This window comes from Indicator indicator, chromosome 3, assembly GCF_027791375.1.
Source record: "Indicator indicator isolate 239-I01 chromosome 3, UM_Iind_1.1, whole genome shotgun sequence".
NCBI classification, from domain to species: Eukaryota; Metazoa; Chordata; class Aves; order Piciformes; family Indicatoridae; genus Indicator; species Indicator indicator.
This window is the reverse complement of record NC_072012.1, coordinates 8780752-8807322: the sequence shown is the minus strand read 5'-3', so window position 1 is coordinate 8807322 and position 26571 is coordinate 8780752. Positions and strand designations below refer to the sequence as shown.

Sequence of the window (26571 nt, the reverse complement as noted above, 5' to 3'; positions counted from 1 at the left end):
TACAAATCAGCTGCTTTAAATGCTTAAATGAAGACACTAGTATATGTTCCCCCAGCAAACCATGCAATTTCCTTTACAAATGACAGTCCCTTCTAAAATTGTACTTATGCATAATTATGTGCTTACCTGGACACGCATTCCAATCTTTTGCTGCAGAACTAAATAAAGACACTTTCTATACTTAAGATGGTATTTTGCAGTTTGGGTCTGCCTCAGCAGCAAAATCAACTCAACCAAGTTCACTTTTGGACTTTTTATTTGCTAAGAGTTTGACCTGGCAAACAGAAAAGGTTCCCTGGGGCTTGTTCTGTCACAGGAACTCTGGCTTTTTGGCCACACCAAGGCTCAGCTGAAAATGAAGGCTGGGTATGCTGGCCAGACAGGGAAGAAAAGAGGTCAATGACCTCTCAGTCCCATGAACAATAAGTCACAGCTTTAAATCATGTTAACAAAATAGCTGGACAGAACTAGATGCATTAGTTTGGAAGCAGCATAGACTTAGCACTTAGTTCCCCTGGATGAAGGTTAACTGACCTATTCAGGGATACTGCCACAGATCTACACCTCAGACTGCAGCAAGGGGATGTGCCTGGTTCACCAAGATCTACCTATCTTCTGCAGTCATATAGCACAACATTTATTTTCTAACAGTCTGTTTCATTGGAGTTTTACTCCCTTTGGGTACATTTTTTCTGTCCTGACATACAAAAGCTTGTATTCAGAGAACATCAATTTGGGGCTCCATTTAAATGTTTGTGGCCTTTAAATGGTAAGCAGTGAGTACAAAGGAGTACTCCTGAACCATTTTCCATAAATAGCTGGCCTTTATTTATTCACCTAGAACTGATTTGTTTCTTAAAGGCCTGCTGTGATACAGCCATTTCCCCATTCAGCTTCAAGGGAAAAATAACGCCCTTACTGACCATCTCTGACAAGCAAACAGATTAAACTAACTGCAGAGAACACTTAATTGACCTAGACAGGCTGGAGAGTTGGGTGGGGAGAAAACTAATGAAATTCAGTGAGAGCAAGTGTAGACAGAGCCCTTCTGGGGAAGAATAACCCCATGTATCAGTACAGGTTGGGGGCTGACCTGCTGGAAAGCAGCTCTGGGAAAAAGGACCTGGGAGTCCTGGTAGACAGGTTCACCATGGGCCAGCAATAATGCTCTTGTAGACAAGAAGGTCAATAGCATCCTGGGGTGCATTCAGGTTGAGGGAGATTCTTTTCTCCCTCAGTGCTGTCATGGTGAGACCTCATCTGGTATACTATATCCAGCTCTGGGCTCCCCAGTTTAAGGACAATGAACTACTGGAGACAGTCCAACAGAGAGCCAGTAAGATGATGAGGGGACTGGAACCTCTACCTTATGAAGAAAAGCTGAAAGAGTTGAGTCTGTTTACCCTGGAAAAGAAGTGAGGGGAATCTCATTAATTAGGCAATCTTCCCAATATCTAAATGGCAAGTGTCAGGAGGATGGAACCAGACTCTTCTCAGTGGTGTTGAGTGACAGGACAAGGGGCAATGGATGCAAACTGAAACACAGGAGGTTCCACATAAACATAAGAGTGGCAGAGCACTGGAACAGGCTGTCCAGAGAGTCTGTGGTATCTTCATCTCCAGTGGCATTCCAAACCTGCCTGGACACGTTCCTGTGTGATTAACTTCAGTTGATCTTGCTCTGGCAGGGGGTTGGACTAGATGATCTTTGGAGGTCCCTTCCAACCCCTACCATTCTGTGATCTTTGTGCATTAATCAACAGAGACTCTTCAGCACTCTAGGAATAGCTTCTTGCATCTTCCTCTCACTGTCCACAATGTATCACATGTTAAAGCTCTCTCATTAAAAGGTGGAATGGAAATGCTAAGCACACTCTAGATTCAGAGATTTCTTAATAAGCACTATTATGATGATCTGTTTTCATCTTCTGCCACTGGCAAATTCACTGTGTCTATGCACTGCAAGAGGCATGGCCTTAGGAAAGGAGCCTGACTGTGCTGTGTTAGTACTGGCAGTATCCTCCTGTGTGGGCCCTGGCTCTGTGTGCACCAAGAACTTGGTGAAGTCCTCTGTGCTGTGTCAAATCAAACCTCTGTTATTCTTACCCAAGATACAGGATGAGTGTGTGAAGGGTCCATCACTGGAATATAGACCATATGTGCCCAGGTAAGGAGAAACAACTTTTTGGATCAGGGACTCCAGTTTCAAATAATCCTCAGTCACACCTTTCGACTCATGAACCCCCTGAAAGACAGAAAACACCCAAGATGAGCACAGTCCCCTCCAATCACAAGCTTTCCTTGCTTGCCAGGGCAAGCAGAGAGGCAGCAACCATTTTCACTCAGTTATACATCAAAGCTACACCATGATGTGATACTGGTTTGCTACTACACCTGATTCCTCTTACGGTAAAATCAAAAGGTGCAAGTTGAGCCAGAGAGATTCACCATGCAGATCCCACACTAATGGGAAGCACTGCACCCAGAAGGGCAGAAAGGATGACCCTGGGAACTACCAACCTGTCAGCCTCTGTGCCTGAGAAGATCATGGAACAGATCCTACTGGAAGCTATGTGAATGAGATACGATTCAATGAGTGGAATGTTCGATGGATAAGGAGGGTAGCAGTCAATGGCTTGATGTCCATATAGAGAGGGGTGACAAGTGGTATCCCTTAGGGGTCCATACTGGGATCAGTGTTGTTTAATATCTTGATCAATGATATAGACAGTGGGATTGAGTGCACCTCAGCAAGTTTTCAGATGACACCAAGCTGAGTGGTACAGTCTATGCCAGAGGGATGGGATGCCATCCAGAGGGACCTGGACAAGCTAGAGAAGTGGTCCCAGGTGAACCTCATGAGGTTCAACGAGGCCAAGCGCAAGGTCCTGCACCTGTGACAGGGCAATCCTTGATATCAGTAACAGGCTGGGGGATGATGTGATACAGAGCAGCCCTACAGAAAAGGATTTGGAGTATTGGTGGATGAGAAGCTGGGCATGAGCCAGTGATGTGCATCTGTGGTCCAGAAGACTGATTGCACCCTGGGCTGCATCAAAAGAAGCGTGGCCAGCAGATTGAGAGATGTGATCTGCCACTCTGCTCTGGTGAGACCTCACCCGGAGTACTGTGTCCAGCTCTGGGACGCTCAAAACAAGGAGGAAATCGACATGCTACAGGGGGTACAGAGGAAGGCCACAAAAATGATCAGAGGGCTGCACCACCTCTCTTACGAGGACAGGCTGAGAGAGATGGGGTTGTTCAGCCTGGAGAAGAGAAGGCTCCAGTGAGACCTTATTGCATCCTTCCAGTGCATTCTCTGATTCTATGAAAGATCAGACAGAGGCAGTAGCTACTTCCAGGACAGTTAAATGCAGAAAGGTACATCCTGCTTATGGAAAGATATCCAGGGAGAATGGAGAATGTGATCTGTGATGATGAATTCAAAATATTCCTGTAACTTTTTGCTATTGCAATCTTTTACTGAGCTCCCAAATGAATGACTGCTGAGTGTTGCACCAGTGGCTGGTGCCACAGGGTGTCACTGCTATCTAAGAAATACCAACAGGGCTAAGAAAAAGGAGAACGTGATCAGAAATATTTCTTCCATAGTATTTTCAACAAGCAATATTTACAGTGAAGAGGCTTGTATCCCTTCTCCCTGGCACTCGCCATGACCCAGGCAAAAGACACATTATAACTAGCATGGTAAGAGTCACACAGAGGCAAACCCAAACCCATTTGTCCTTAACCATTAACTCTGCTTTTCTACGGACATATGGACTTATCAGGCTGCAGAGGTGACAGGAAAACCCAGTGGAGCTGTAGTCTTCCTTCCACTTAGAGCTGCAACGTGCATGCTCCTGCATTGGCTGTATACTCATGCACAGGATTCCTCTTGCAACCCAAAGTGTGTTGCTATGTGGCTGTACAGTTGAGCTATCTTGTTGCAGAATTAAGATCCTACATATTATACTCAGCAAGAATTTTGCTTGACTTTAGCAGAATTACAGATTGCATAACTGTGCTGGGTTAACACAGCCTGCTCTCACAAGCCTCCTTCTCTACACACAGACAGGAGGGAAAGTAACATAAAAAAAAGCCTGGGTTGAGACAAAGGGAGTTTACTGAGATGATAAGACACACAATTACCTTAGCCTCTATGCAGAAAAGCACAGCAAAATGAAGGAGCAGCAGAAGCCAGTGACCAACCCCACCCCACAACCAGCAGCCCACCCAGCAGAAGAGGCCAACACCCCAAATCTGGAAATGAAAAGCAGCAACCAGAACAGGAAACCTCTCATGTTCCAAACTGAACTGCAAGCCCCACAGTACTTTGCTCCAGCCAGCACTTTCATTTTGCAACTGGCACCATGGCAGGAGTGTCTGCAGGCTCAGAACCACCTCTGCCTGGCTGCAGCTCCTGCCCAGGGGCAGAGTGGCACTACACTGCAGTCACTGGGTGCCACTCATCAAGCCAAATGTCCCCAGGCCTGGAACCAGATGGACAGCTGTGTCAAAATGACATAACTGGGAAGTGCCCTGACTCTGGGGTCCAGGCTGAAGGTTGTCAAGTGTTGGGTCACTGGGTATAAGGCACTGCTCCTCTTCATGAGCTTTTAAGATCAAGGTCCAGAAAGAAAGTAGCTGCAGGTTCACACATGAGCCCACAACAGGTTACCTGAAGTAAGGTGGTAAAAGGGGCAGGGGGTGCCCACAACCCTATTGTGAGAAAGTGGAGGCCTTCCAATTCTGCACTTTGTCCACTATTGCTTCCTTTGTGAACTGCAGGCATAGCTGGTGCTACCTTTGGTGCAGCTGAAAGGCAGCTGGCAGAGGCTTGCTGTGGTACCAGCACCACTGAGAAAGCCACAAGCAGGGAAGAGCAAGCCCACAGAAACAAGGGCTGCTGAAGCTGGCAGACCCTATAGCCCTGAGAGAAGAGCTGCAGAGTCCCACTTCTTACTGCATCACCACTGTTAGCATCCAGCATAACTGGGTTAGGTAAGGGGTCTGAAATGGTGACTGACCTGCAAATTCTTGTTACCACAGCAGCATGTAAAACTTACTTCAGAGGATGCAATAATTTGGTGCTGTATGTGGCTGAGAGGAGCAAGAAGCTTCAAGGGGAAGGATAGATATCTCCTCAAGCAGACTGGCTTTAGCAGACTAGGGGAAGATTCTGTTTTGCTTTTGCTGCCAGCCCCAAGGAATGCATTTAAGCTCTTCACCAGAGATTTCCACGCCATCCATTGTGCCACATGCAAAATGATTTGTATGATACCCAATTCAGTGGGAAGGCTCTTGTGGTGAAAGTTCACGATGGAGCCAAGTATGGGCATTAAGGCTTCCTATATGTGTATGTAAATAGGATATACAGATATACCTGTATAGATATCTATACACCCATCTACATAGATATCTATGTATACTTAAAGGTATGAGGTTTTCCCAAATCTCTAAGTGATTGTGCTTATAAAGGCCAGCTTAGGGTTGTTATTCCCATCACAATAGTTTCTGAAACACTGATGGCAGGACTTAAAAGCCACCAATAAAATAAGAATAATAAAAATATTTTCACGTTATGAGGTCATGTCAATGTGCAGCACTAAAGCAGAAGTTGTATCTATCTGGCTCTCTGCTTTGCTTTCAGGAAGCTATACAGTAATTTGGAGGAAAAAAAAGAAAACTTGGACCATTATCAGCAAGACAGAGACTCTACCTGTATCTTTACTGCACTATTTGCTCTGCGGAAGTCGAAAAAGCCTGCAAAAATCTGGTTAAAAGATAACCATGACCTTTCATGAATCAAATTTCATTCTAGTGGAAGAGTTTAATGCTTCTCTGCATGTGAGATGTTTCTATTAAATTAATTTCAAAGGCCTTGCCTGATGTGTTTGTTTCTTAACAGAGAGCCAAAAAAGCTCAATATCACATAGCTGCCAGTACCTTAGTACTTATAGAAGGGTGATGCTGCTGGATCAAATGCTCATCTTGGTCACACTGTTTTGAAATGCAGCAAGAGTCACCTCATTATCTTTGGAAGGATTATAATGAAATATTATGACAAGAGTTGTGCTACTCAAGGCATGGATAGCAGGGTTTTCAGTCCTGAATAAGTGAATACTATTGCAAATGGAAAGGGTCTATACTCAGCATTAAGAACAGAGACATGCATTTGTGTGTGTAACACAGGATCCAAGTCCCTTACTTCATTAACTTGTAATTAAATAATTCAGAAGCAGAAAATTGCATGTAGTAGCTCTAAAGCATTAGAAGGAGCCTACGCACTACTGGTTTTGATATATAAAGCTGTAAGCACTCCCAGAAAGGCCACATACCCTAAAGGCTATCAAGGCAGCTACTTTATAAAGCTGCTGCTCAACCATGGCACTGGTGGTGCATGCCTCCCACTGCTGCACTTGATCATGTTGCTGGAACAAAACCCCATGAGTCAAACCCATAAGTCATTCCACTGAGAGCAGACACACAGAACCAGTCAGCTTTCCATCCCTGTTCATTCCATAAGTCAACCACAAACTCCTAGCGAGTTTTCAAAGGGCACAAAGGCTTCTTATGAAAGTACAGAGAGAAGTAAATTAATTTTTTGACACTACAAATCAACAGATATGTTTAGAAGACTAGTTGGAGAGCCTAACCCCTCCTATGGCCACAGCCTCCTTTTCCAATATATAGGACTTCTCAAAGTGGTCCTAAAGTAGAGGCAGGAATTTAAGGACTTCCTTAAACACAGACTTAAAATCTGCCTGGAGGCTGAGGTTCATCACTTTAAACTTTTGCAAGCTGTACAACAGAGACTGATTGCTTTGAAGATGTTTTTCATGAACTAGGAACAAGTGATAGGACAAGAAGAAATGGCCTCAAGCTGTGCCAGGGAAGTTTAGGTTGAATATTAAAAGAACCTTCTTCACTGAAAGAATTCTCAAACACTCTTGAGAGAGGTGGTTGAATTCCCATCCCTGGAGGTGTTTCAAAGACAAAGAGGTGTAATGCTGAGGGACATGGTTTAGCACCAGACTTGGTAGAGTTAGATAATGGTTGGACTCAATGACCTTAAAGGTCTTTTCCAATCAAAATGATTATGTGAAAAAAGTACTACTAAACCATTATCATCATTGTGTCTAAGCACAGATTACCTGACTTGCAAGGCTGCCAGAAACCTAAACTCTATTTTGGTAGCATTGGCCACGATTTTTCTTAAAAGAAAAAAAAAAGTATCAGACATCTTTGCTTTATTTTACCATGCCAATGAACTTACCACCATCACAACTTACCACCATCACAACTCCTTATTTCTGTATCTTATTACATTAATTTTTAGCACCCTGCTCTTCTCTTCATAGGCAGTGAAGAATGATAGTGGCATATAGGTGAGCAGACCTGCAATCAATCCAACTTGGTCTAAGATGCAAGCCTGCTTGCTGCCTTATCTAAGTTTAGCCCACACTCAGGGCTAAACTCTAGTAGTTGCTCTGTCACTTGATGACAGTGACCCCTCTCCAGCCAAGAAGGGAGATCAGAAAAAAGGAGACCCACAAGTTGAAATTATAATGAATGGAATAGCAAAAAAAATACCAATGCCAATATAAAGCCTACAAAGTTACACTCAGCCCAACAAATGTTCAGCAGTCACAACAGAAAAGCTGTCTTCAGAAACAGAAGAGTAAGTAAACCCCTCCAGAAAGGAAGAGAAGCAAGAAGACAAAGAAGAGGAGCAGGATCAGGACAAACCCTCCATCCTCAGCTAACTTCCAGCTTTATACTGAGCATGAGGTTTATGGTCTGGGACACACCTATAACCCCTTTCAAGTCAGCTGTCCTGCTAATTGCCTGCAGCTCATAGCTGGCCTGGGATTCTGCCCCAGCAAAACCAGGACTAGCCTCTGTCCCTGTGCAGCTAGGCAAGTCATTGCTGCATACTCTGCAAAGCTTTGCCTTTTTATTCATCACCGTAACTATAACCCTTTAAATTTTGGTAAGATTAAAAAAAAAAAAAAAAAGACACCTATAATATAAGTGAAGGGCATCAGTAGTTCCAAAATGAATGCTCTGCCATGACCATAAGCTTGGTTGCACCAAGCCCAGCCTACTGGGCAGGCTGGGAGTTGCAAAGGAGGCCAGAAATGAATCACCTGCCTCCCACCACTTCTCAGTTGGCTACTTCACTTTCTCAGGCTCTGGTAAAAAACCCAGACATGAAGCAATCCCCAAAGACAGTCATAACCAATGCTGCTGATGGACCAGTATGTCCAGTTAGACAACCCAGCTAAATTAGAACACAGAGTTTTAGGCTTTCCATGCTCCTGTGAGCAGTTGTAGCCCACCTTATGGAAAATATCTGCCTCATGAAACTCTGGCATAAAGCAGAAAGGAAGTTTGGTTTGTGTATGATTTGCTGTGTATGTCTGTTGCTTCTCACCCCAAAAAACTTGAAGTGGAACATCTCCTTTTCACCTGCAAAACTGTTTTGGTGGCAAAAACTGGTGGCAAGTCCCCACTGTTAATAGCTTGCTCAGGAAGGCCAGTAATGAAATACAGTCCTAGGAGTAGAGATTACTCCTGGGGCACTGAACAGGCTGCAGCAGCTTCTGCCCCATCACTCTCTGAATTACAGCCTGCTCACAAGTACTTTCTAGCACAGCACCAAGTAGAACGAAGATGGAATTTTCTTTTCAAATACTCCTGGTGGATGGGGCAGCCACCAGCAGATGAATGGCATATTGGGGTCTCTTGAAGTCTTGGGAACTGCTGTGTTACATTGACTGAAAAATGATTTACCCTGAAAATCCTGCAATGCATTGTTCTCTTAATGGCAGGCAAGGCACCACATCAGAGAACTAAGCACATAAATCTAAACTAAGCACAACAGTGGAGGCAAAAGAGCTACATCTAAAGCTGTTAGATCTCTATCAGACACACCTCAAGGAGATGTCTCCTGCATGCCAAAAGCCTAGAAATAAACTCAGCTGCTGGCTGTTCTTTTTGCTACCTGTCCACTTTCGTTGATGCCTGACTTATGTTATTCCACTTCAGTGTCTTCACGTGGCCATCACTCTTTCACACCTACTGTTTTAACCCTTTACTTTGTCCTCACAGGCTGCCTGAGCTCCTCTTCCAGGGCCTTGGCAAGTCCCTCATCAATCGACGAGCTCCTCTGCTGTATGAGCCTCCTTGTATTTACATTTACTACAGGCTGCTTTCGTTCTGGCTGGACAACCACAAGTTGTCCCAGGTGATTTCTCATTCATCTGAGTCTGAAAATAATCATAAACAACTATTAAACACCAGACTGCTTTTACCTGACCAGCAGTAACTTAGTGTTTTGCTGAGAACTTATAAAAGGTCTTTCTTGTTCTGACTAATAGCATACACTGCTGGTGCATCTAGAAATGGTAGTAGCACTCAGTTGCTTTTCAATTCTCACTATAGCACAGAGGATCACAGGACCATTTCTCTACTGGATTATACATTAAAAGATATCTCCAGTGTCTAAGTCTACCCTAAGAACTGGATGCAATGGTGGGAACCACTTCATGCACACCTGCAGCTGCAGCTGTGCTGAAGTATATGCTGGTCATTGATTTAAAGAATGTAGCACTCAACTTCAGCTTTAATGCTTCAGCTGATCAGCATGTTTACATAAGTACTGGTGCAGAAGGCTACCTTTTATTTCAACTGACAAACTGCTGGATAGCTTTTAAATGAAAAATAAAATAGAATAACTATTTTTAAAAAAGCATAAATAACATCGTTTCCCCCAGGTCAGTGTGGACAAAGCAAGCAGGCCTTCTGGACTCAAGTCAGGAGCAGACATGGTGCTAAGGGAGGTACAGCTTGTCTTGGAGCTTAACATGGGAGCAGCTCTACCACAGGGGACACCAAGCAGGAAGAGCTGAGAGCTAGATCTTGTGTTACTAACCTCTGGACTCAGGAAAAAAATGGAGGAAAGCCCAGACTTCTGGATTATTAATGAAGTAATTTAAGTAATCATTACTCTTGGTGACTGGATGGCCCAGAAGAGTGAAGTCCTCACCCACAGGACAAGAAACAGCTGTATACAGCACAGCTCATGGCCAAGTAATATACTCTGAAGCTCAGTATGCTGGGGCATACTCAGCCTGGGTCTGCTGGGGTGTGTTTGATGTCTGACTTCCACTCTGATTTACCAATAAAAATCTATGACCCACCACCTGGTGATGCAGTCTTGATGCTACATGGAAGGAAATGCACTACTGGAAGAATTTACAGGGTCAGACCCAAATGCAGTGATATCCTGGCCTCATGTACTGCGCTGTCTTAACCACATAGAACAATAGCTTAAGAAATGTAACTATTTTCTGCTTTAATGCATCTAATTCCTTGGAGGAAAGAAAAATACATTAAAAACCACATTCTTTTTCTTTAACTGACAATGGGTCAGATCAATATAACTGAAAGAAACACACATGCAGAAGCGATAAACTGACAATTACTGGACAATCATCGTTGCCCAACTACTCCCAAGGAAAACGAAAATTAAAAGTCAAGACACACCACAAGGCAGCCACAGAGTAATACTTGTAGTGAAAACACACATTACTCACACAGCACTGCCAGTGGAGAATTGGTGAGGGTGTGCAGACTGCAGGATACATCCTGGGGGCCACATAAATGGCAGGATCTGCCTCTTATTTTAGTCCAAGAGATAGCAGCAGCCTTGCTTGTAAGATATTGGGAAAGCAGTGCCCTTACGGGCCATGGCTACTTGTTATCCTGCTGGTGCATTTAACACCTTTCACTGCATCATATCTAGCATTCTAAAACTTGAGCAAGACAGAGCATCTTGGTCTCAGGGCAGGCATGAAATCACTGTGAGGACAAATCAATGGTGCTGACAGATGTTTAGCAGCAGATTTGGTAGAGTTAGATAATGGTTAGACTCAACGACCTTAAAGGTCATTTCCAACCAAAACAACTCTAATTTTTACTGATGTTGCAATGCTCACACACAAACCCCTGGCAGCAAAGTTACATTCTGGTTTACTTGGTTGAGAATACACTTCAGGAGTGGTCCCTAGGTACACTGAATTTCTGTTTTCTCTGCAGCAGTGTGGCAGTTTTATTGACCAGGCCCACACAATCTCATGCCTTGCAGGAGGCAATGGTGGCTCTCAGAGCAGCAACTCCTGCCTGAACAGCCAAAGCTGTTCTCCCGTGCACAGCTGTTCAGAGCTGCTGCTCTTGCACAACTGAGCAGCATCATGGGAGTCTCCCACTCACATTTACCACATCTTTGGCTGATGTGCACAACACTTTACTGGAAAACTCAAAAATCCTGCTCTTATACCCAATGCAGAAACTCCTTGGGCTCCAACACAATATCAGGAAGCCCAAGCAGGTGAAGAAGCATGGGGCTCCCTCATCCCCATCTTGTTCTCTGGCGTCAGACCTGCAGAGAGAATCAGCCAGTATTATACAAATGGAATTACATTTGTGGAGCAGCATCTGGCCTCCATTTACGCATGGAGTAAATGCAAACTCCTGGAGGTATCAGGTGTGATAAGGGATTCCTCTTAGCCTTTGCAATCTTGACACCAAGGCTAACACGTTGTGTAGAATCAGCTGTGTGGTGTCAGACCAAAAGTTAACTAAATTCAGTGTTGTCTTACTAGTAGTGGCATCAAAAGTGCAAAGGCAAAAAAAAAAGAAGAGAAGAGAAGAGAGAAGAAAAGGAAAGAAAAAGAAAAGAAAAGGGAGAGGAGAGGGAAAAGGGAAGGGGAAGAAAAGAAATAGGGCATGCTCAGTGTGGGCTTTGTTTTAGAGTATATTATTGCCTTCGGCAAATAACAATGTAAAAATTGGCTGCATGGGACTTTGCTAGGAATTATTGCTAGTAATTATTTAACCAAAAAGATAAAGATGGTCAATAATTGATAGAATAATTAGTTTCTAGAAATAAAGAACCAGCCTAGCTATGGAGTCCTCTGAACAGGGGAGTGGATGGACTTTGGTAATTTTGCCAGGTGCTTTTCTTGTGTGGTTTCACCTTTCCTATTTAGGAGGTGACTGAGTGCAATGCTGAACCTTTCTGCTGTCCAATAGAGGAGGACAGGCCCGTTTGCAACAATTATTTAGCTTAACTCTGACTGTTAATCACAATTAAGTGGAACTATGCTGACTGACATCAGCTGGTGAACTAACCCAATCTAGCAAGGGTGAAAGTAGGATGAAAATAGAGAAGTCATGGAAAGAGTGATTAATTTTTCCACTTAAATCAATGAAATCCTGACGTTCAGTGAGTTGCGAAGGTTGAAGAGGACCTCTGGAGTCATTTGGTCCAACCCTGCTGCTCAAGTAGAGCCACCTAGAGCCAGTTGCCCAAGAGCATGTCCAGATGGCTTTTGAATGTCACCAAGGAGTGAGGCTTCACCAGCCTCTTTGAGCAACTTGTGCCAGTGCTCAGTGCCCCTCACAGTAAGACAGCGTTTCCTTATGTTCGGACAGACTCTCCTGTGTTTCAGCTTGTGTACATTGCTTCTGGTCCTGTCACTGAGCACCACTGAGAAGAGCTTGGCTTCATCTTCTTTACATTTCCTCTTCATGTATTTATAACAACTGATAAAATCTCCCTCAGCCTTCTCCAGGCCTTTCTGCACATGTGAGATGCTCCTGTCCCTTTTTCACCTTTATGGTCATTTGTTTGACTCTCTCCAGTATGTCCATGTCTGTCTCATACTGAGGAATCCAGAACTGGACACAGCACTCCAGGTGTGGCCTTACAAGTACTGCATAGAGGGGAAAAGATCCTTTGACCTGCTGACAATATTTTGTCTAATGCAGCCCAAGACTTTTTTGCAGTAAACACACATTGCTGGCCCATGCTCTACTAGCTTGAGTGTGGTTCACCATTTCTGGAGGAGTCTCCATCCAAGACCTTCAAATCCTATAAAAATGTTAAGTAAACTCTGGACACTCACTAAGAGGTCCTACAAGATCAGTGAATCCATTATGGAGAGAAACCTCAGTAAAAATAAATGTTTTGCATCAAACTAACAGGAAGCAGAAAAGGGTCAAGGACTGGGAGCTTAATTTTCCAGCTCCTGCTTCTAGTCCACTTGTCTGTTTTTGCAAGAATAGAAAATTTCAGGTAGTCCCCTCTGGGTTTCCCGAATTCCTGCCACTTTTACGCCAAACTGACAGCTCAGACACTTTTCAGCCTTTAGGAAACACAGGATCAAAACTGCTTTGAGCAGCAACTAAATTTTTCTTTCTCCAAGATTGTGTTGACTAAGCTGCACCTGATCCACTTAAAACTATATCTGCCCTCTTCCCCACTGGGGTTTCTCTGCAGCAGTCCAAAAGGAGGATGAGAAAATGTTCTTGGGCTGGGAGGAAATGGAGGCCATTTGTCCCCTTTGCAGACTGGGACAAGATGGAAGAAACCAGTTTCCCCTCTTGGAGGGCTATCTCAGCCTGGTGGAGGGGACTAAGAATTTATAATGGACTCATTTTGAGTAAACCTCTAAGACAGTGCTACTTGTGGTCACGAAGAGGTATATCTCATGACAGGAGGAAATGTGAAAAGTAGGACTTTTACATCAAATTCTCAATTGTTTTAAGTCAGAATAACCCCTCCTAGGTTAATAATTTTAAACTGGTTTACAATCACTGGAGGCCATGACCTGTGCATTACATGTCCATTCCTAGGCCCTGCTATCCTTTCTGCTGGATGGATGCAGCCACGCAATTCATTGCTGTATCGTTACAAGCCTCCAGCAGTGCTCCTTCACATTATTCTTGCCTCACTTCATTTTATCCTAAGGCACTGGCATGCTGGTAAAGTCTAGAATACTTGAAGGGTTAAAATTTGTCTTGTCTAATCTGTCTCTTGCTTTTCTCATAGCAACAGTGTTCAAGGTGGGGAGAGGCAGAGAAGCTTGCCGTTGCCATATTGATAGAAGTCAGCACTTCAGATCCCTGTGACTGCCTCAGAAACAACGATCTTGTCACATTCATTCACTTTAATCTCCAGCAAGTGCCAAGTTATGTCAATGTCAGCATGAGAAGCTGTTCTGTCTCTGTCTTCTTTTCATTGGTGGCGCTGTGACACAGACAAAAGATAAGGAAGACAAAACACCACACACATGGCTTATGTTCAGCTGGTGAGAGTTTTTCAGATGGCTTGGCTACAGAGAGTTAGCAATAGGATTTTTCTTTCCAGAAAGGATCAGATGGGAAGAACAGGCTAGTCTTCCCCTGACCCACAGAAACCCAATGTATTATTTTGCTTTAAACTGTTTTAAAACTTTTTATATGAGACTTCAAAAGACAAAACAGAAGATAAAGACTGAAGATACATAAGCAATATGAAATTATTAGAAGTAAGGAAGCTACTTTGAGGCTATTAATAAAGTACCTTAAATCCTGCAGAAGCTGAACAGCCCATCTGCTAATAAAGATCCAACAAAAATAACGGTATGCATTTCTGCCTTTCGCAGTTTTAGGGCTAGAGGTTTTCTTATTCCCTGCTAAGGACTCCCCAAGCCACAGACAAGAGCTGCAATCATCTCAGTCATGTAAGCTAATGTGACTTTGAAACAACCCACCAAATGGATCTGTGCAGAGGTGAGTGTCTTTGAAGAGCTGTTTATGGAATAAATTTGAGCTGGAGTTAGTTTATCTTCATTTACAAATGCTTTATCACTCACAGGCACACACATACGTGCACCAAACTGCACGTGCAGTTCCCCGCAGAAATCACCCTGCAAGTCACCAAATAATTAGATGTGCTGTGTAATGTCCAAGACAATAAAGCTTCTCATTTCTTTTCAGGCTCCCTTCTGAAGTTCTTGATGATCTATACACATTAAGCTCATCTAACCTTGCTAGGGAACTGATGACTTTTAACTCTGAGCATTCAAGTCTTTTTGCTTGTCTTGGCTCTGAATGTTTTCTCATTTAACATTTATTAGAAAAAATCTATCTTGCATTTATTTTCAGGTGGGTACTCAAACAGAAAAAAAGGATGGCAGAGGCCTCCCTCGGTGCATCCAGTTTCTTTTGAAGAGATATCCAAGAAATGCTTTTGAAGAGCTGCAAACATTAAGTTGGCTGCTGTTACCTACTTATGAAGATTTCTGATACTGCCTTTCACAGCCACACTCCCCTTAAAAATACATTATTGAACATTCATCCCTCAGCATCCTCCGTGCTACTTCGTCTTCTGCAGATGACTGAATCTCTGAATCAACAAATTTTCTTCTCTCCTGAAATCCACTTCAATAGACTGAGCAGACATGTCAGATGGTTTTGGAAATTTTTGCTATTTTTGGTACCCAAATAATTTTCATCAACAACAATTCATCCTGGTGAGCCAGAAAGGAGCAGATCACCTCCAGATCACCTATGTATCCTGGCATGGTTCAGACATCACCTGTGAGCAGCTGTCTGCTCAGGCAGCCAGCAACTCCGGACAACTGCTGCTTACCCACAGCCTGCTGCCTATGTGGGCTGAAAGCAAACACTGGGGTGACTGGGTACTAAGCAGCACACTCCTGAGCAAGTGCTTCATGGTTATTCTGTTGCTCAAGGAGGTCAAGCTTCCATCAGTCTCAGAACAGAGAAACTTTTTAGCCCAGGTGCCCAGCAACCTGGGCCTGAGAGAGACCTCCTAGCTTGTAGCAAAAGTTTTGCTGAAAGCAACACATCTCTACGGCACAATTTAATTTCAATTTTAAAAGTCTTTGCCAATTTAAAATACTTGGAAAGTAACTGATGGGACCTAGAGCAGAAAACTTCTCTCAGGAACACAATGTGTAGAGGATAAAAAGACACAAAGAAATGCAATTATACAAAATCTGAGTTTACAGCTAGAGAGCACAAAGCAGTGTACTCCCCAAATGCAAACAGTACATGGATTAGGCATGTGATCACAGGAGTGGCTATAAAGTGCTGACTTCCCCTCCTTTGTCACCCACCAGGGACAATGCACACTGGCAACTCCACACTCTGGCACAATTCAGCAGCATTCATCAGTTCTTGCAGTAACTGTGGTAGATCTACATGTTAGTTGAAATCAACTGATGCCCTGACTTACCTCTTGAAACACCACTGGCTGGTGCCTCAGTTCACCCAGTATCACACTCCTTGAAACAAGTCTTCTCCTTGCTTCCCTTTTAAGTGTTATGAGCTTGTCAGGCAGAACTACTGCCCAATTCCTCCTCTACTACACATGGGCTTTAGCAGAGCTGCAGTAGCTTCATACTGCCTAACCATCTGCCCTCATGTGATTGACAGCATCACAGAAAACAGCTGGTTGGAAGAGATCTCAAAGATCATTCAGTCCAACCTTCAACCCAGCACGGAAGGGTCAACACTAAACCATGTCACTAAGTGCCAGGTCCTGTAGTAAGGGGCCCAGAACTGAACACAGTACTCGAGGTGTGGCCACACCAAAGCTAAGTACAGGAAGATGATCACCTCCCTCTTCCTGCTGGCCACAGTGTTTCTAATCCAAGCCAGGATACCATTGGCTTTCTTGGCCACCTGGGCACACTGCTGACTCATATTTAATTGACTGCCAAACAGAACCCCCAGGTCCCTCTCCTTGAGTTGCAGCTTTCCCGATGTAGCCATTTTGAGAAACAACAGAAATACCCCACTGCTTCTTCCAAAGTTTTGTTGTTTTCAACTAACCAAGGAAACCACAAGAAAGGCTCATGAGTGATCCCTGAGGAATGAGGGATGTATTTTATTTTTTCTTGGAGCGCAGGAAGCAACCTACAAAAAGAGGACGAGAAGCAAAACATTGTCCTTAGTCTCTAGAGGACTTCGAGGCCACTAAGGTCAACAAGGTATTATTTGTCATAAAATCACTGGTAGAATGTCTCCTTGTTTCCTTCTATTCCCCATTGGTCTGACCAGTTACATCTTGTATCAGGCTGCACAGTCTTTAGTGCAAAGACCATATTTTCATTGTGTTTATACACAACAGTGCTGAAGGCTCTTGTCTACAAAAGCTTGGAGATACACAGTGGTTGGTAATAGAAGCAGCTGATAGCTCTTAGCTGCTCAAGGAGAAGAAATGTAATTGTTTTCATGTGAATGCCACTCTAAACACAACATCTGCATTTTGCAGAATACCTTTCTGATTATTTCAGATAGGCTAAACAGCATTCCCACTTACTAGCAAATTGCTTGTTTCTTGCTTTGCATTTGGATCAGAGAGCACCAAAGTGCAACTCCCTGCCTAATACCTTCAAACCAGAGGCCTCTGGATTAATTTTCAAGAGCTTTTAGGTCCAGAGCGGTTCCCTCCCTTCCTGTGCCCCTGGCTTGCCCCACTGCAGCTCCCATCCTCTTTCTGCTGGCTGGTTGCTTCTCAGCAAAACCACACTGCCATGGTCAGCCAGTTGGCTTGCAGCAAAGCCATAATGTACTGAGGACACTCAGCATGAGTGCCCACAAGGCACAGCCTGTCACTTTGTTGTCACCTTGTGCTGCAGAAGCACTGCTGCAGCTCACTGAAAACAGAAGAAGACTTCTGAGAGGTAACAGTTTAAATCAAATAACATAATCTGAATCCTCTTCTGTCACATGATTGTTTACCTTGTAATGTATGTATTGCCTATCACCATGCCACACATTTTTCTCTTCTGCAGCTGCAGCAGACCTAAGGACATAAGACTCTGAAATTACTGATAAAGAGACAATTATCAGCCCTGTCCACTCACCATGGGTGCCTCCAAGAGACTCATTCAACCATTCCCCAATCTTTTGCAGATTGCAATGCACAGCCTTTTTATTTTTGGAAGAAACACACCACAAAGCAGTTACCCTCAGCACAAGTCCCTCTGCCATGCTGTTCCTGTGGGCTGCTGGTTCTAGCACTAGCAACCACAGACCAGGACAGGAAAGGCTTGGGGATGAGGCTTGGGTGGCAGTGCAGAGCAGGAATTTCCATACCTTTCACAACTCCTTTCCTTCTCAGTGCACATTTTGGATGAAGTTGGAGACTAGGACATTTTATGTAATTTGTTTTAATCACCCTGTCAGCTTAAATGGAAACATATTTTCCCATACTAATAGAATTCTACAGCATATACAGAGAAACAGGCAAGCACCAAAACCCCAGGAGAAATCACTCCTGATGGAAAGCAAGCAGCTGCCAGAGCTGCTTCCAAACAATTCATATAGGCAATGATTTGTTTCACTCTGTCTAATTACAAGGGACTCTTCCACAACGTTGCCATTCACACTGGTATGGGCAAACCACTCCATGCCTCAATGTTGTGTTTTAACCCCAACCAGCAACTAAGAACTACTTGCTCACTCCTCCTTGGCCCCCAGGGGAGGAGAATTAGGGGGGAGAAAAAAGTAAAATTCATGGGTTGAGATAAGAAGAGTTTAATAACTAAAATAAAATAATAATAAAATATAGTAGCCATTGTAATGCAAGAAATATAATAAAAAGAAAGAGAAATAAAGCCCAAGAAAAGACAAGTGATGCACAACGCAACTGCTCACCATGCATGGACTGATGCCTCAGCATCAGTCCACCCCTCGTGACCAACTCCCCCACTTTATATACTGGATATAATGCTCTATGGTATGGAATATCCCTTTGGCTAGTTTGGGTCAGCTGACCTGGCCATGATCCCTCCCAGGTTCTTGTGTGCTTGCTCGCTGGCAGAGCATGGGAAAATGAAAAATCCCTAATTGAGGACAAGTGCTACTTAGCAACATTTAAATCATCAGTGTGCTATCGGCATTATTCTCACACCAAGTCCAAAACACGGCACTGTACCAGCTATGAGGAAGAACGTTAACTCTATCCCAGCCAAAGCCATAGGGCAAGGAACACTGACCCTCATTTGTCCCCAAACCAGATGCGCGACTGGCTGCCTGCCAGTGAACGCAACCAGCTCCAGCTCCTGCTGCCTACATGGGAAATGGAGCTTCACAGCATCTGCATTTCCAGGAGATGCACATCAGCTTCCCAGAACTTGCTCAGGTCACCACTGTCTGCAGCAGTGCTCTGCAGTTCCAACACTTCTGAAAGATGCTCGTCAGTCATGACCACCTAAGGTGCCTGCTGCACTGGCAGCTCCTGGCACTGTATGTCCTGCCACTCTGCAACCAGCTGCTACTGCTCCTCACCCAGTTTATGGGCATAATTGAAAACAGAAAGGGGAAACTGAAATCAGAGAAAGAGGTGCCTGCGAGTATAAGCCTCCAGCTGTCCTCCATGTGACTAGCATGCTGACAACGACTTCCCTCTTTGCTTTCCTCCCTTCTGCCCTCTGGGTAAAATAAATGGGGGATGAAAAGAGTCAGAAGATAATGAATGGGAAGGTAAAAGGTGATGAAGCAGGCACTGAGATGATGGGAGAAGAAGCTGTGCTACCAGCAAGCACCAGTGTTCAAAATCCAGTGAGTGCTCTGCAGATCTGAGTCTGCTGCAACAAAGGCTCAGGCAGCAGGAGAACAGGCACATAGGCTGTCTCTGAAATCTCTTGGCAGGAAATTTCTCTGCTAGCCCTGTGCTCAGCCGGAAAGCTTTAGGAAGTGAGAAAGCAGAGGCATGGTGGAAATCATGCAGGGGATGATCCAAGTCACTCCTCACCCAGCTGCAGCTCTGTACAGATCTTACTGAAAACCAATGTTGATTCATCTCCCAAAACCCTGGGGAAGCCCATGTATGCAACATTATGAAACAACCCTGCACAGTCTTGCTGTGGGAAATTACTTTTGCCATTCTTCTCAAAAACAGGGCCAGGTGAACCCCAGCAGGACAGAACAGAAGGTGCCGTACCAGTGACCTTGGCCACAGCACTGGCTGATCTTGCTACCCTAAGGGACACAGCTCTGTCACAGAGAGCAAATGGTTCTCCCCTTTTATGCCAGGTGCCACCATTGCTGTATCTGGTAGATACTACCCACGATGCCGGTGGCACCTTCTTTAAAAGGTAGCTTAGTGCCCTGGTTTAAGACAGCCCACTCACACAAACAAGCCTTGCCCCCACAACCCCTAAAATCAGCAGGGAAAGTAATGCAACTCCCCTCCCACCTGTAGCTGAGACAAGGAGTTTAATGAGATGATACAATGCACAATTACCTTAGCCTATTTCACTGAAAAACACAGCAAAAGCAGAAGCAGCAGCCAGTGATAAAACCACCCCTCCAAGCCCACAGCCAGCCCAGTGGAAAAGACCAGTGTCTCAAAACTGGAAACTGCAACCAAAACCAGGAAGCCTCTTATGTTATAATTCAAACTGCAAGCCCCATGATACTTTGCTCCAGCCAGCACTTCCATTTCAAAGCTGGTATAATGTCAATTCAATTGGCTAAACCCATGAGACTTAGATTAACTTTCTTACATTCCCCCTGTAGGCAACTGAAGAATTAGACTGATGGGCAAAGACTAACTGCATGAAGTTTAACAAGGGCAAGTGCCAGGTCCTCCACCTGGGTCACAACAACCCCATGGTAAACTACAGGCTTGGGGATGTGTGGTTGGAAAGCTGCCACTCAGGGAGGGCCCTGGGGATTCTGGTTGACAGTCAATTGAATATGAGTCAGCAGTGTGTTCAGGTGGCCAAGAAAGCCAATAACATCCTGGCTTATATTAGAAACACTGTGGCCAGCAGGAAGAGGGAGATGATCATCCCCTGTACTCATCATTGGTGAGACCACACCTTGAGTACTGTGTTCAGTTCTGGGCTCCTCACTACAGGAAGGACATTGAGGTGCTCAAGTGTATCCAGAGAAGGGCACCAAGCCTGGTGAAGGGCCTGGAGCACATGGCCTATGGGGAGCATCTGAGGGAGCTGGGGTTGTTCAGTTTGGAGGAGGCTGAGGGGAGACTTCATTGCTCTCTACTACTACATGAAGGGAGGTTGGAGTGAGGAGGGGGCAGCCTCTCCTTGGTGTCAAGGACTAGAGGAAATGGTTTCAAGCTGTGCCAGCAGAGGTTCAGGATGGATGCTAGGAAATACTTCTTCACAGAGAGGGTTCTCAAATATTGGAATGGTCTGCCCAGGGCAGTGGTGGAGTCCCCATCCCTGAAGGTGTTCAAGCAGTGTGTGGACCTGGTGCTTAGGGACATGGTTTAGTGTTGACTCTTCAGTGCTGGGTTGAAGGTTGGACTGGATGATCTTTGAGGTCTCTTCCAACCAGATGTTTTCTGTGACTCAGTGATACAGCACAGAAGCACTCTGCCTCAAAGGATTCTTGCCCATGGGAATGTTTTTCAACAGTCAAAATTCCTATATCTTTTCAGCTAGTTTTAATCTACTGGCCCAAATGGGACCACAAAAGATATTTGTACAAACTAATGCAATTGGTTAAAGCCTTCTCCCTCTTACTTGATAAAATTATGGGGTTTGCAGGGACATACTAATTCTAGTTAATAATGACTTTAGGGACTTACCTCTGTTTTGTGAAGTGATTAAGGATTTGCCTACCAATGAACTTGTGCTGGTTTTAATAGGCCAGCTTCATTAATAGAGGCAAACTCCAGGAGACAGACATATATTTTAGTAAGGACAACCTGATTTAGCTGAGGTTAGACATCTAACTGACTTGAGCTCAAACAACTCACACTTAGGTTGCACAAGTATATTATTGTGGGCTAAGGCAGTTTCAGGTGCCATAGGCAGCACCTACACCACAACTCCACACACACCCACTCTAGCCCCAAGGCAAATGTTGAGTAATTGAAGAAGGACAAGTAAGCACTTCTCACCTACCACAGTGCAAGACAGCAAATGGGCAGTAACTGCAGAACCTGATGTATGGCAACAGCATAACTCAGGCCAGTCTAGACAACTGCTGTGGTGCTTGACCAACTCTGAAGCCATACCTTTTGTTAACTGATACCTTTCACTGTGAAGTGACTTTTTACTCAATGAGAGACACTTAAAATGCCCTATGAGCGCATGCCCAAAAGGAGTTTGCACAATGCAAATTGCCTTCTGAAACAACTGTGGTTAACTGGTATGGACAAAGTTATGGTTGTGTTCCCTCAGCCATTGCTGTTCTGTTAAGAGAAGGGCCAAGATACACATTTGAATTACTACATTATGGTGTTGATAAGACAGGTTCATATATAATAGCATCGAAACAACTACAACATTTTAGGTTGCTTTGCTCTTTTTCAGCTGCTTAAGGTTACAGAAGTGGCGACATGTAATGTTGTCAAATATGTTGAGGGTTGTGGAGAATAATCAATTTCAAAATTAAATCTGTTCTTTTCAAATGGCAATGGTCTTCTACGTGCCTTAGTTACAAGAACACAGATCTTTCAAGGTCTGTAGTGCAGAACCAGTGACTGCCCTGGAGCTCCTATTGGAAAAGCCCCATCCATCAGGCTTACAGAATGATTAAGAGCAGCCACCTATCTCTGCCCCTAGAGAAAACATACTTGTGGTGAGCCATGAAAATTGGTGCCAAGGGGAAACAGAACTAAAAACATTTTATAAACAAAACACCTCTGATGTGGTTTCTCTCCTTAAGACTACAGTTTGCAAATGGAAAATGTATAGCCACCGACTGTCCCTGACTCACATCCTTACCACTTACACCAAGCCATAGCAGGGCAACAGCCCTGGACTGACACACAAGTAAGCAAAGGTTACATTTTGTTTAGGACAAATAGTGTATTTAGCACTCCTGATGGGCACCATCTGCCAGTCAAAGCACCACTGTAACAGATATTTAAATCTTTCTGGTTCTCCTATGTTGCACTCAGGCTACTGCTGCTGTCACTTTTTCCACCTGCCCAGCCAGCACATCCCAATCTGCTTGAGGCAATACTCCAAGATATAGATGAAATAGTTCCAGCATTTTTGCTGCTTCCATGCAGAAATGTTTCTCAGCATCAGGAAACTACTGCAATCATAAAAACCATATGAATACATTAAAACTCATATATGACTAGTACTCTTCAGTAGTCAAAAGGACACAATTTTCTTTCAAAAAGATCTTTTTCCTATAACAACTGAATGCTATGACTTGTTAAAAATCCACAGCAATATGAATTAATTCCAGGATAACAAAAACCGTGCCAATTTAATTACTGCAAACTGCACTTGATGATAAAGACAGTAAGTACTACACAGTAAGAGAGAGAATATTGCTTAGAGTTGTTTCTGCAGTATACTCTAAGGTGTAAATCTTGAGGGTCAGATTCTCAGTTTCGTGTATGTCAATACAAAACAACAGAGGACTTTTCCCTTTGTGTCAGGTAGTGTCCTGGCTGCAGAATTTTTTATCTGACTCCTTACATGCCTTTGGGGCTGATGCAAACTACACAGACAAGCCACCCTCAACCAGGAAAGAAGAAAACACATTTATACACAACCCAGGGGAAGTACAAGGTTTTTGACACAGTGATTTATACTTAAAGATAAGTCTACAAAACATATATTTATCGGTTTGTATTTTTTGTGTCTTGAAACCCAGTAATTCAGAAAAAGGTGAAGAGAAATTAAAAGCATGCTGAAACTTCATGCCCACACCACTTTGTTCAGCCTATGCTTCAGGTCTAAGAAACTTATTAAGACAACTTCTCACAAGCAACCACCAAATTAAAAAACCTCTAGCCAAAAAGAATTGACCCTAGTTGACTCGTGCTGTAATGTTACAGCGAATCTGTTGTTCCACAGGCAGGAGCCTGCAGTTTTCTGATAGCAAAGGGTATTTTGTTTTTAACCACAATGTCTTTGGTTTGCTATGTGGCTGCTGAGATGCAAAAACAGTGCTCTGCATTTGCTTTCAGCTTTTGCAATGTGCTTTTCCACCCCTTTAAAGTGCAGGGAGCTAAACCTACATTTAGGAATGTTCCAGAGACAACAAATAGGTCCCACTGGACGGTTTTAGGTATTTCTTTTTTCTTCCTTTACAGAGAAAGACAATGGGTAAGAGAGTTAAAAGGAAGCTCAGAGAAGTCAAAAAAGGAAACCACAGGTTTTATTTTTCTCTTTAGAGCTTATGTTTAGTGAGGCCTCATCCCTGAGCATGACACATACTCTGCTGTGCTCTTCTAGGGTTTTTAAATACCTCAGGTCACCCAGAGAGATTCTGTGAATCGAAATAATCTGCTGTTAACCAAAACATTAATTCTTCTCTTCCAACTTTCTCAGAGCTCAGGAGAGATATCTGGAGGAGATAAGATGTTCCAGTTTCAGCGGCAAAGGTCTTCACTGACAGCATGCTTTGGGAACTAAGTCAGATTGTTTATCCTGCAGTGGTAGTTTTTCTCTCTTTGGTTCATAGAGCATAAAGCAGAATATCATTTTCTAATCTCTCCTTCTCTTTACCCACCTTCCTCCATCTTCCTAATTTCACCCAAAAAGAAAGGTCATCGAGGCAAGACTGACAACTCAGTGTAGTTGCATGAACTCCTGTGCATTGCTCTCTGCTCAAAAGCAGTTTTAGTTCTTTTACTTCCCTTGGTCATGACTCTGCTCTGGAAGGCCCTGTAACTTAAATAGGAGCATCCTGCAGGCACTTCAGCTTATGTTGTCTATAAGCAGCCACAAAGTATTAACGTTTCAGCTTCGGCTTTGTAATTGGGTCAGGCTATGCTGGCAATAAAAATTTTGAGTGGTATAAGGCACTTCTTCCAGCCTGTGATAAAACTACCACTGACTTCAACAGCAAAGGAATATCACTTCTTCCTCCAGTTCTGTGGGACTGCTTCTTTCCCCATAGATTGTTGGTTTGTAATCGGACCAGATTATAGCACTGGTGAGATGTGGCTCTACTGGACTGGAGAACCCAAGTCTAATAATTAACTTGAGGACACATGTCTGATCCTTTCAACAGAAAGTACCTTACAACAAAGTTTCAGATATACATTCTGGTATTACAATACCTGCAACAGCTTTATGCCAAAAATGGAGTTTCTTTCCTTAAAAAAGGGAGTGCATAGAGTAGATATAAGAGTTTTCCCCCAACTTATTTCCCCCCCCCTCCCCCCCAGCCTTTGATGTCTCAAACACAAAAAGGTATTTGGCTCTCTGGGCAAATTGTGAGGGATGTGTCAGGTTGGTAAACCATTCTGTCCCAATGTACAATTTCTATCATATCACTGCATGCCAGAGGATTGGTGTTGGTGTTAAATGCATGGTTGGTAGGCATGCTTCCAGTAAATAGTTTACTGTGGACAGGAAAAAAGATTTGATGCAAAGAAGGAAAAACCATACCTTAAACAATGAAGTAAGGGGTACAATTTCATTTCAGGCCCTTTTATTCAGAAGGTCTTTAGCAGGGATTGTTTTATTCTCGTTGCCAGAGAATGGCCAGCTGAGTAAGCATGGAATGTGTGCAACTTGCAATGGGTCAGTAACTTCACAGAGGTCAATGAAATTGCTCATGTGCTGAAGCCAATGAAGCTAACCCAAGCTCAGGTAAAACATGCTTCCTAAGCTTTGCTAAATCACCCCCTACCTCCTGAATAAAGCCTAAGGATTGCTGCAAATTCAGTTTCCTCTTTAAAAAGCTTCTCTTCCCCTCCATAGGAAAGTGTCTTCCCCTGACAAATTAACAGAGCTCTTCCCCTACACCATGACAAGCTGAAACATGAGCAACACCAGATGCACCCTGAATCAGTTACCAAATCTCTGCTGCTTTAATCGACTCTAACAGGACAGACTGGTGCCTGTCAGCATGGGCCTTTGTCAGTCTGTGACCTTCAGCTGACATTACAACTGCTGTCTTGAAGAACATGACCAACTCCTTAATTACATAACACAGCCACACAAGGCTGTCAAGAGTACAAATGGGGCAGCTCAGTTCAACAGTTGGTCCAGGGTTGACATCACTAGACTCATCTTCCAGACACAGGAGTCCGCTCCAGTGTCACTGAGTTTGTTATGAAAGATTTATCCACAGCAGACAGAAACAGGGATTAGACAATGTCCACACCAAGTCATGGTCTGTCAGTCAGTCTGGGAAATCCAAGCACACAAGTGCATTATGTGCTCTTTTGACAGCTGAACTATTATTTCTCTTCCAGCTCTACTCCCATGTGAAGTAAAACTAAGACAGGAAAATTCCATGATTGTGCCATAAACGTATAAAATTTGCCTTTGTTTAATCTGACATTTGAGTTTGGGATAATGTCTGCTCTGAAATCCAATTATTGACTAACACTGCTAAGCCCCTAAACAGCTCATTTTCCCAGATCTTCTGACCTTTTCCTGTACTTTCCATTAGATTTTAAACCATGAATTTGGCAGAGCTACTGCTGTGAAAGGACTTTCACCACTTCTGCCACACAGCCATAGGTAATGTATGCAGAAATAAACACCCAGGGGCAAACTCCCTCTGACTTGGTTATTGATGTCCATCAACGGCTTTGCAATGAGAACGGATTTGGCCTTCTACCCTAAACAGGCATCCACCTTGTTAACACTTCTGGTTGTTGAAGAAAGCAGATCTTCAAAGAAACTCTCTTGTAGCATTGATCCTGGCAAATGACTCCACATCACCTCCTATGAACTTTCTAAATCAGGATGTTATTCAGTTCCTGGTGCACTGCTGAACTTATTCAAAGCCGGACCCTGC

General features: G+C 43.8%; 1 protein-coding gene across 2 annotated transcripts in view; it reads right to left on the bottom strand.

Moving 5' to 3' along the window:
• Positions 1-26571, bottom strand: part of LOC128980922 (proline-rich protein 5-like) — a 166083-nt gene that overhangs the window by 114251 nt on the left and 25261 nt on the right. The window contains exon 7 of one of the 2 annotated variants that reach the window (XM_054399521.1): positions 2107-2245. The exons of the other annotated variant lie outside the window; for it this stretch is intronic. Within the exon in view, the coding sequence (XP_054255496.1) occupies positions 2107-2245 (139 nt within the window). The remainder of the gene's footprint in view (positions 1-2106; positions 2246-26571) is intronic. 2 annotated transcript variants of the gene reach the window in all.